Below are 11,587 nucleotides of genomic sequence, written 5' to 3' on the forward strand. Positions count from 1 at the left end.
CCTCAATAATTTTTTTTTTACTCTAAGACGTGACTGAGATCACCTTACACTGGCGGCTGACTCGTTGCGTTCGCGCATGCTATGGCAATTAATGGTCATTTCATTCGACCCTAGAGTCACTGGGTCTTAGTGGTTTCGAGCGTAATGAAGTGCTCGGTGTCACGGTAGTAAAGCTAGCATTTTTAACCAACCTAAAAACCGGCCAAGTGCGAGTCGGATTCGCGCACGAAGGGTTCCGTACGGTTGCCGTTTAAACGCGAAAAAACGGCAAAAAAATCACGTTTGTATTTGTTGTTATAGCAGCAACAGAAATACATCATCTGTGAAAATTTCAACTGTCTAGCTATCACGGTTCATGAGATACAGCCTGGTGACAGACGGACAGACAGACAGCGGAGTCTTAGTAATGGGGTCCCGTTTTTACCTTTTGGGTACGGAATCCTAAAAAGGTGTTTTTAGTGACAGACGAAACCGGATTTTTATAAAAACCGAAAACGAAACACCATTTTTATGCCGGACTTACAATATTTTCGCGATTTCGGGGTTGGTCCCATAGTAAAAGTTGCTAAGTATAATCTCAAACCCTACCTGGTAACGGGAATACACTTATTATTAAGCCACCGTGTATAAGATGGTGGACGGATTTACCAACACATATAATTATTTTCAAAATTATGATTGCCTTCTTTTTAAATAGGTAATGGCATTTTTACAAGAGCGTAATGTGTTGGTTGGAGTCTGCCCTTCCAAATATGTGGTATTTTCTATAAAAAGGGACCTTATTGTCTTACCCCATTATAAACGATGCTCCGATATAAATACAATGCCGCGCGACGCTGTGCGGCATGCGTCATCGACAATAAGGTTACTTTTCATAGAAAATGCCCCATATAGTCTACTAGTCGTTTCCGCGTTAATTTTTTCATGGCATTTAGAATAAGAATAAGAATAATTTATTATCTTAACAGAATACATGGTAAAAGTGACACATATTGTGCTGTGTGTTCCAAACTAGGCTGAGACTGTATCTTGGGACTTAGGACCCACCGCTCCGGTTTGCATAAACATTTTACCCAATGATACACTAGGAAGTATAACAATTGTCAAATAGTTAAAGTACTATATATACATTTTACATTATAAGGTTGAGAACTATTCCTAGTTTGATTAAAGTGTCAAAAATATAATGTGATAACTACAATTTTGCTTCAGACAGCTGTTATCTTACTCGTGTTCCGACATGTTGTTTGCGTAGTCTTCACGGGGATGGCCCTATATCACATTATCTATGGATTAAATCATTTAAACGTTTCCAATAACAATTAATTAACCATAAACTACAGTATGTGTAGTTGATAATGATAAGGAGATACATATATATAGGTTAGGAGACACTAGTCGTTTAAAAACAAAATGCTACGAGCGACTGTGATACTCTGCTGCTTAGGGGTGGTTCTGGCAACCCCCCCTTTTGTAAGGTCTAGGGAAGAGATTCAGGCTTTCAGGAGTTTCTTGGAGGACACCCAGAAGGGTAAGTTTGAACCTTTCAACCGCTTAGAATTATTCATCGACCGTGCTCGTGTCACCGCCGGTACGAAGTTAGTTACTTACACGAAGTTTTGTCTTATTTATCACACTGCGGCGAAATGAGCTGGATACTGTATGTCTTATATATCAGTCTACGGCGGTTAAAAGTTCAAATGCATTGGACTTCATTATCATAACTAATTTTTTTTACAAGGTTTTCAATTCGGTTTAACATACAACCGAATTGAGAACCGATTTTTTATTATTTTTGATGTTTGTTAGCTCAGAACTCCATCATTTCTAAACTGATTAGGGTTTTTTTTAAAGTATACCTATAATATACTTCCAGATTGGTTCCATTATTGGCACGATTCAATTTTGATGATGGGATCCATGAGAAATTAAGAGGACTCCTTAAATCTTATGGGCATACATACCTACAGCGATTATTGTATTTTCATCAACAAATCAAGCGTGTAATTATTTATAAATGATTGTAATTTGTTTACTATTTCATTAGATATACAGATTACAACAAGTTAATTATATATTTAAAAAAACAACCGTACGCAGTGAACTTTTCCACTTCTAATTAATTAATTTATTATTATTTTTCTGGAATTTATGAAAAAATTCGCACACATTTGGTAGGCCTCCGTGGCTCAGTTGGCAGAAGCGATTGGACCGGTGTTACAATGGTCACAGGTTCGAGTCCTGCCGGAGGTGTAAATTTTTCCATTTTTCCTTTAATTAAAAAATTTAATTTATTTCTAACCTTAATAGCATCGTTCGCAGACGTTTCTACTTGATACAAAATGTGTCGTTTTCAAGCAAAACGTACCACATTGTCGCTTACCATAAGGACGCTCTGACAGTATTTTCGTATAAAGATACAAGCAATTTTCGTCCTTATAGTAAGCGACAATGTGGTACCTTTTTCTTGAAAACGTCACAAATTCATTTAGTTACTGTAGTCGTCATCCGAATGTACCGTTTATATTCTAATCTAAGTGGCACCAGTGTCCGTTAGGAATCAGTAACCAACACTTCTATTTTTCATCCAAGAAAATAAGGGTAGGGGGCTGTCGGTCACTGGTGCCACTACGTTACCTGATGTTTGCTGCACTGATTAATTACACAATTTACACACATACACCACAAATACATCTACACACAAACACTCCAACAGCTTAGTAATAAAAGCATTATGCTTAAAAAATAGGCATAGGTATCTGTAAATTTTCATTCAACTCTGTACAATTTGTACTTATAAGATTATGTAGGTTAATAAATTGGTTGGTATGACGAAACTGCGTCCTGACATCACAGGGTTTCCTAGCTCGGGATTTGTGCCATTTTCAACCAAAAGGGTACTTATTGTCGCTTGTCAGTAAGGCGCTATTTCCATATACCTTCAATTAGAAATTAACCTTATCAACAAGCGACAATGTGGTACCTTTTAGTTGAAAACGTCAAATTTACTGTATTGAGAAATTTATACATTACACGTTTTAAAAGTTTCGTTTTTCATTTTTAATTCACAGCGAAACCTGATGGCATACGCGTGATTTCTCCCTTGGCTAACGCGGAGGAAAACAGCGGCAAGTTCGAAGGTGACATTGTCCTGGAGGACTATATGATCGAGGAAATGGTTCAAGAGTACGCGATGGGCCGTAACGCGCACTTAAGACCTAGGATGAAGTGGCCTAATAATACTGTGGTGTGGGAGTATGTTGAGGGAGAATTCGGTGAGTCTCCGTTTTAAACCCCCGGCGCAAAAAGAGGGGTATTATATGGTTGACGCCAATGTCTGTCTGTGGCATCGTAGCTCTACAAAGGATGGGCCGATTTAGATACGGTTTTTTGACGTGAAACGTAAGGTGAACGTCTTTAAAAACCCGTAGAGGGGCACGGATCAAAAACCGATGTAATAAAAAAGTGTTATTTATGGCGCGGTGGCTTATATATCTGTAACTATATGAATGGTTTTTGATATGAGTGTATAGATGGAAGTAGCCATTACTCAGAACTGCATGTGCCGCTGACATAGATGGCGCTGATTCTGCGCTCTAGCGCAGAATCAGCGCCGTTTCTAAACGAATGCGTCGTTTCTAAACGACGCATTCGGAGCTAAAATGACCCCTATTTTCAGTGTTTTCGCAGACGAATTAAAAGGAGACGGTGTTCTCCGTGCCATGGTTTTTGTTTTGTTTTCACCCCGCAAAGGATTGATTCACCCCGCGCCGCATCGCTCCTCTTCGCGTTTGCGTGTTGTTCGCCTGCGTAGTACGCTGCGTTAGGATGCCGGGAAAATTCGAACATGAGAAGGACCATGCTAAAATGAATAATTTTGGTCTATTCTCAGATCCCCTGCAGCAAGCCGCCATCGAGGAGGGTATGGCCGATATCGAGCGTCATACTTGCGTCAAGTTCCGCTATCGCGAGCCGCACGAAACTGCTTACGTCCGTCTGACTGTAAGTGTTAAGTGTAAAGCGTCCGCGGGCAGCGTCGCGGCAAGCGACAAAACTATGCGGAGCCCACTGGTTACCAGTCCGCCGGACGATATCGAACTGTCAAATTTTTGTTCTAACAGGCTGATATCGTCCGGCGGACTGATAATCAGTGGGCCCCTTTAGACCGGTCGCATGCGATTGCATTTGTTTGTTATAGATGGTGCACGCCCCGCTAAATATATGTTTGTACGGGTCAAATCTGACCCACTTCCCAACTTCCAATGAAGCCGAAATTTTGCATAAATATGTAAGTCGGGTGACCATGCAAAATTATGGTACCACGGAGCTGATCTGATGATGGAGACAGGAAGTGGCCATAGGAACTCTGTGATAAAATAACGAAACCTAATTGTTTGGGGTTTTTAAAATTGTCTCGATGAGTATTAGTTGCCTGTGGAAAGAAAACCAACCAGTTGTACCAAAATTGAAATTGTTGTCTTAAACTTATTTTTCCTGATTTCAGTGCAATACAGACAGCATCAAAAGTAGGGGATAAAACAATGCACCAAAAGTATATGCCATAATCGAATTGTTCTACATCCATAAGATATAGTGTCTCTACATACATATCTCTTTTTGTAAAATTATTAGAAAAATACTTTTGACGATCTACTATGCCTATGTCTAGTCGCTATAGGGATAGTATTATATAGTTGATATATCAAGGAGTCCAGTTCATTCTACCATCGCCGGCAGGTCTGCCAGATCCCCGACTGACTTACTTACTCCGTTGGCTCAGTACTTGATGAGACTTGGCTTCCGACACAAGACAGCGCCACTTTTCTTTCCGGTCCTGCGCTACTTCATTTCAACTGTTGGCTCGGAGTTCGCCGCCTCCACTATGTCGCCCCAGCTATACCTGGGGCGTCCGATAGGACGTCCTCCTGCTAGGCGGCCCAGGTACGCTCTTTTCACTCTTCGACCTATCCTCTACTAAGTTTATTATTTTCCCCAGGGTGCTCCTGATGGTTGCTACGCGCACGTGGGCTATGTGGGACCCCGCTTCGCTAATATTTACAACCTGGCTCCCCATAATCCTGGAGTGGGCTGTTTCCTCCATGGCACCATCGTGCACGAATGGATGCACATCCTGGGCTTCCGACACATGCACGTGACCTACAACAGGGACGATTACATCCGGGTTGACTTCGAGAATGTACAGTCAGGTTAGAACCATAATCTCTGCTAAGCTCTGCCTACGAAGCAGGAGGTCCCCGGGTTCGAATTCCGGTCAGGGGATTTAATTGTGTGTTTATCACGAATATTTGTTTCTGAGCTATGGATGTTATTATGTATCTAAGTATATTTATCCATATAAGTATGTATACCGTCGCCTAGTTTCCATAGTACAAGCTTTGCTTAATTTGGGGCTAGGCTAGCTCGTTCTGTATAATATTGTCCCCAAAATATTTAACAATAATTTAATTTAATTATAATTCCAGATGTCCTATTAGGACAATAGAGGATGACCGCTTCTACATACAAACTTTATCCCCATTTTCCAGAGAGGATATTGACGTTATATAAAATATTTTTACACAATTTAATGTATATTAACCATAGTTATGCCCTTTCATTTTTTTTTTTTTAGATTTTTGCTGATTATAATATAGGAGTTAGGAACGAAAAACAAATGGGATAACCCGATCGCATTACGTAAACACACGAAATGGAAAGGTTTTCTTCCGCTCCAATTTTATTGTCAATTCACTAGGTCGGTTTATAGTCCTGTACGTAAGTAAAGCCTGACCAGGAATATATGATCACGCGCCATGTTGCGGAATTTCACTGGAACAAATTTTTTCATACTATACCGAACTGTCACCCTATACATGAGAATAAACAGCGCCCTCTTGACAATGATCATATATTACTGGTCAGGCTTTACTTGGTCTCTCAAAACGCCATTATTAAGTGTAAGTTATTGTTTTTATTTATTTTATAGCACACAACACATTGTTCATCATGAAAGTGAAAATGAAAAACGAGCGCGAACGTCCCTAGCGACATATCCTTTTTGTGACAGATAAAAATCAATAGTCAATTCCAGATAATAAACGAGTATAAAATAATTATTTTTTTAAATACGTGAAATATCTGTGTAACATTCACAAATTCAACGAACAGGTTAATAAAAATCGGTAGGTGTATATAATTAGACATTATCAATGTTAATATCAAGAAAGGAATGGGGAGTACGTTTGTATGAAAAGGCAATTTGGACCGGTCCGCTCCCTCTTAACAGCTTACACACAATTGGTACATATACATACATATAACATTATATACATTTAACGGGGAGATGGGCCTCGTTAGCATTGTGCTGCAACCCGTCTAGGAGAAGGAAAACTCCAAAATATAACCCGGGGAGATGGGCCTCGTTAGCTTTGTGCTGTAACCCGTCTAGGAAAAGGAAAACTCCAAAATAGAACCCGGGGAGATGGGCCTCGTTAGCATTTTGTGCTGCTACCCGTCTAGGAGAAGGAAAACTCCAATATAAAACCCCCAAATCCAAGGTGTTAGCCGACCCGTGCCGAGGGATGCATAGCCAGAGGGTAGTACTGGCGTTGAACGGAGGGTGTCTGTGTTGGCGGTCACAGGACACAGTGGTGAACCGCCTTGCTTCAGTACAGGGCTCTGCTGTTGTGGACATTTAAATCCCTTTTACTCGTGGGAACGCAATGGAGATTCAAAATAATAATAATCATCCGAATGGCGGCGACGTGGTACGCCACCCGTCACGTCTCGTTTCTCGCGGGGGCGACAAGCGGCTCACGGAGAGCCGCTTTGCTACGCTGAATGTTGGAGGAGGAATGGAAGAGAAATTAAATGAGGTTTTGCAGATGATGGATGAAAGAAAAATTGATATTCTGTGTGTTAATGAGACGAAACGGAAAGGATGCGATACCACCTTGCATGGAAGCTACACGGCGTATTGGTCTGGGGTACCTAGTTCGGATCGCGCCTGTCAGGGAGTTGGTGTTGTACTTTCCGCAAGAATGGCTGAGTGTGTGAGAGAATTTGAATGTGTGAATTCCAGACTGATGTGGATTAGACTGAAAGTGGGAATGATGCGCATATTTTTGGTAGGAGTTTACGCTCCAGTAGACCGGGGTGCGAGTATCTCACAGCGCGTTCGGGATGAAAGGCAGATATTTTGGGATGAACTAAGAGAGGTTTTGAAAGTATGTAAGAGTAATGAAAGATTAGTTTTGTTAGGTGACTTCAATGGCTGGGTAGGAATAAAAAGGGACGGATTTGAAAAGGTTCTTGGAATGTACGGTGACGAGAGAGTGAATGATAATGGGAGAAGCGTGTTAGAAATTTGCCAAGAGTGGAACCTTTGTGTAACAAACACGATGTTTGACCACAAAAGAATACACTTATACACTCGAGAGGCGGAGAATGTTAGGAAAAGTATGATTGACTTTGTGATAGTTGATGAAAGAATTAGGAAAAATGTTATCGACTCCAGGGTGTATCGAGGGTCGGGTATCCATTCTGACCATTTCCTGGTAATGTGCCGATTAAGTGGCTTGTTTAAAGGATGGAGACAACGACCCCGTACAGTTACTGCCGATTTAAAAAGAATAAAAGTGGAGAATTTGCAAGAAGATGGAGTAAATGATGAGTATAGGAGTAGATTAAAAACCGAATTCAATGGTATGGATGAGATTAGTGAGACTGAACAATTGTGGAATAGTTTTAAAAATAAAGTAGTAAGTGTGGCAAGTGAAGTATGTGGAGTAAGGAAGAGGCACAAAGGAAAAAAGGAGAAGAATGTTTGGTGGGATAAAGAAGTGCAAGAAGCAGTGTGTAAGAAGAAAAAGTTGTGGTTGGATTGGTTAACCACAAGAGCTAACCAAAGAAATCACACGGCTTCATTTGACGAAGTCAGTGAAGCGAAAAAGGATTATAGAAGAATGAAAGTGTTAGTAAAGGAATTAGTAGACAGAAAGAAAGACGAACAGAAAGATAAAATGGAAGAAAGGCTCTCTCAAGATTTCCAAACAAATATAAAGTTTTTCTGGAAGTCCGTTCGTTTAGCCAGGGGTAACACCCAGAATTCTGAGCTAAAGTCAATAAAAGACAAGAATGGAAGATTAGTGAATGAGGAAGAATGCATCTTAGATAGATGGAAAGAGTATTTTGAAAGTTTGTTTGATAAAGAGAAGGCAAGCACGTCAATTTTGGAGTTGAATGAAAGCATTGAAAACGTGTCGGAGAACGAAGATAGTATTAGCATGGATGAAATTGTGAAAGCGTTGAAAGGAATGAAATCAGGGAAGGCTGCAGGGTATGATAGAGTTTCTGTCGAGATGCTGAAAGCTGGACAAGGCATTGTAGCAAGTCAGTTGTACCGCCTTTTCAATATGTGCTTCAGAACCGGTCAAGTGCCCAGGGACTGGTGCAAGGCCGTCATTGTACCTCTTTACAAAGGAAAGGGATCACAACTGGATTGCAAAAACTACAGAGGCATTAGCTTACTCAGCGTCGTCGGCAAATTGTATGCAAAGATATTGATTGAGAGAGTAGTGAAAGAAACCGATGAAAAAGTATGGGATGCACAAGCGGGATTCCGAAAGGGTATGGGATGTACGGATCAAGTCTTTTCCTTGCGATGCATAGCCGAAAAGTATTTGGCCAAAGGTCAGAAGGTCTATTGCGCTTTCGTGGATTTGGAAAAGGCTTATGACAGAGTGGTGAGGAACGAACTTTGGTCGGTACTGTCGGTGTATGGATTGAGCGGCCGTCTCATTCAGGCACTGAAATCGCTCTATGAGGATTCCAGTGCTTGTGTGAGAGTAAACGGGTCGTACACTGAGTGGTTTAGCATCGAAAAGGGTGTTAGGCAGGGATGTGTAGCGTCACCGTGGCTGTTTAATCTGTTCATGGACAGTAGTTTGCATGATTTGAGAAATGATGAGTGTGGGCTGAGAATGAGTGGGTTACCCGTCAAATGTCTTCTTTACGCTGATGACCTGGTATTGCTAGCGTCATCGGGTGAAGAGTTGCAGGAGATGGTAACTAGAATGCATGGATCTTTTGAAAGGAAAGGAATGAAAATAAATGTAAGTAAGACGAAAGTTATGGTATTTGAAAAGGAGGAATATATGACAAACTGTGAAATTTTGATTGGTCAAGAAAGAGTAGAACAAGTGAAAGAGTTTGTGTATCTGGGAACATTATTCACTAGGGACGGTAAGCATGATAAAGATATTGAAAGAAGAGTGAGTGCTGGAAATCGCGTGAATGGGGCACTTAACGCTTTTATGAGCAGCCAGAAGGTGTCGCAAAAGGCACGGTTGGCTGTGCATAGAGGGGTGCTGGTGCCTACACTTATGTATGGTAGCGAAAGTTGGGTATGGCAGAAGAGGCATCAAAGCCAAGTCAATGCAGTGGAAATGAGAGCGTTGAGAAGTGTATGTGGGGTGAGATTACAAGATAGAATTAGGAACAGTGTGATAAGGGAAAAGTGTGGACTGAGCGAAGATGTAGTGACAAAAATTGAGAAAGGTATGTTGAGATGGTTTGGACACTTGGAAAGAATGAGTGAAAGGAGGCTAACAAAGAGAGTATATAAGGGAGAGGTAGAAACGGGAGTTGGAAGGGGCAGACCTCGGCGGACTTTCTCTGATCAGATCGGGGAAATCCTGAAGAAAGGCCAGGTCAAGAGCACCCTAAACCGGCGAGCGTGTATGAGGAATGTTATGAAAGTGAAGGAAGCGAAAGAGGTATGTCAGGATCGTAGCAAGTGGAAATCCGTGGTCTCTGCCTACCCCTCCGGGAAATAGGCGTGATTATATGTATGTATGTACATACATATATCTCGCTCGTATGGAATCCCAATATAAAGAGAACATTGTTTTTAGGTGCAGAAAACAGTTTCAACATCCACAGCTCGGACGTGGTGTCCAACCTTGGCGTGGAGTATGACTACGTTAGCTGTATGCACTACCATGCCTTCGCGTTCTCTGCTAACGGCCGCCCCACTATGGTCGCTCTTCAGGTATCATCTACCTTATAACTTAGGAATTCCTGAGTTCCCGGCAAGCTCGGTTCTCCATACAAACGTAGCTCTCATTATAAAACTAATATCTAGATTGCTCTGAAACTTTGTACTTACAATAGGATAAGGTATATCTAGGTCTGTAATTAGTTTATGTAGCTTTTTTTTATACTACGTCGGTGGCAAACAAGCATACAGCCCGCCTGATGTTAAGCAATCTCCGTAGCCTATGTACGCCTGCAACTCCAGAGGAGTTACATGCGCGTTGCCGACCCTAACACTCCTCTCCCTCGTTGAGCTCTGGCAACCTTACTCACCGGCAGGAACACACACTATGAGTAGGGTCTTGTGTAGCTTCAGATACCATAGTAAAATAAATACAGCTAATTTAAGTTTTTTATAGGTACAAGATTTGTTTTTGCTCTATTTCGTTTGTTTTATAAACTGGAGCTATATAAACTACTTAATTACAGGCATAGGTATACCTCATGTCATTGTATGTAAAAAGTTTCATTACAATCAAACACGTAGTTTTAAAATAAGAACGAAACTCCGTTTGTATGGGAAGGTGAAATTCGGCCGAGCTTGCCGGGGACTCTTTCTATACTCCGTTATAATTCATATTTCATAGACCAACGTTGATCGCGTTAACGGAATGGTCAGAAAAGTTTATAAAAATAGATATACATTTTCCTTTATCAGGATCGAAAAAGCTTGTGTTTCTGTTGGCCTAGCCCTAAATGGCAATCGTTAAACGCTAATCTTAACACAAAAAGGTCCGAAAATAATCACACCGTGACTCCTCGTAGCATTTGTCATCCATTTTTACTATTCGTTGGCCTTTGTAGATGTACGATTATCACCTTGGCTAAGTCCCCTGAGTAAAAAAGCAAGCAAATTAAATAAAATAGCAAGTATTATGTCTCTTGTCCCAGGAACACGAGGGTGTGATGGGACAGCGTCGGTACATCACCGAAAAGGATTGGCTGCGCATCAACCGTCACTATGATTGCCCCGGCGCATGGGACTGAACTGCCGTGTTAAACAAATTAACTAATGTATGTAAAATAAGATACATTAAGATAGTGGTAACACGATTCTTCGTCATTTATTTGGTTATGAAAAAAAATATATATAAATATGTATGTATATAATATATATATATACAGTAGAATCCGCATATAATGACATCGAAGGGAAGTGACTGAAACGTCATACTAAGCGGATGTCATAAAATGCATAGTGGATTAACTTCTTATTTTTGTTAACTTTTTCAACTTAATCTCAAATTCCTTTGTGAGAGATGAGTTTTATTAACCTCAGTTATCAACTTGTCACTGAGAATCGAAACCATATCAAAACTAAAACAACATACACACCACGCACGCAACAAACGTCCTCGCAGGGAAAGACGTGGGGACGGCCACGGAAACCAGCGAATGTGTCAGTATAACCCGTCGTAATTTCATGAAAATAGGATTTATAGGTCATGGTAAGCGATTTGTCACTATAAGCGAAGTCATCTTATCCGACTTT

At 40.9% G+C, this 11,587-nt stretch overlaps 1 protein-coding gene across 1 annotated transcript; it reads left to right on the top strand.

Annotated features, from left to right (window-relative positions):
- Positions 1-1,413: 1,413 nt before the first annotated feature.
- LOC134741315 (seminal metalloprotease 1-like) lies at positions 1,414-11,082 on the top strand. The gene is made up of 6 exons (XM_063674064.1): positions 1,414-1,531; positions 3,072-3,275; positions 3,893-4,002; positions 4,997-5,207; positions 9,915-10,051; positions 10,987-11,082. Exons 1-6 carry the CDS (start codon positions 1,414-1,416, stop codon positions 11,080-11,082), a joined length of 876 nt encoding a protein of 291 aa, XP_063530134.1.
- Positions 11,083-11,587: the final 505 nt, after the last annotated feature.

This window comes from Cydia strobilella, chromosome 5 (assembly GCF_947568885.1).
Source record: "Cydia strobilella chromosome 5, ilCydStro3.1, whole genome shotgun sequence".
NCBI classification, from domain to species: Eukaryota; Metazoa; Arthropoda; class Insecta; order Lepidoptera; family Tortricidae; genus Cydia; species Cydia strobilella.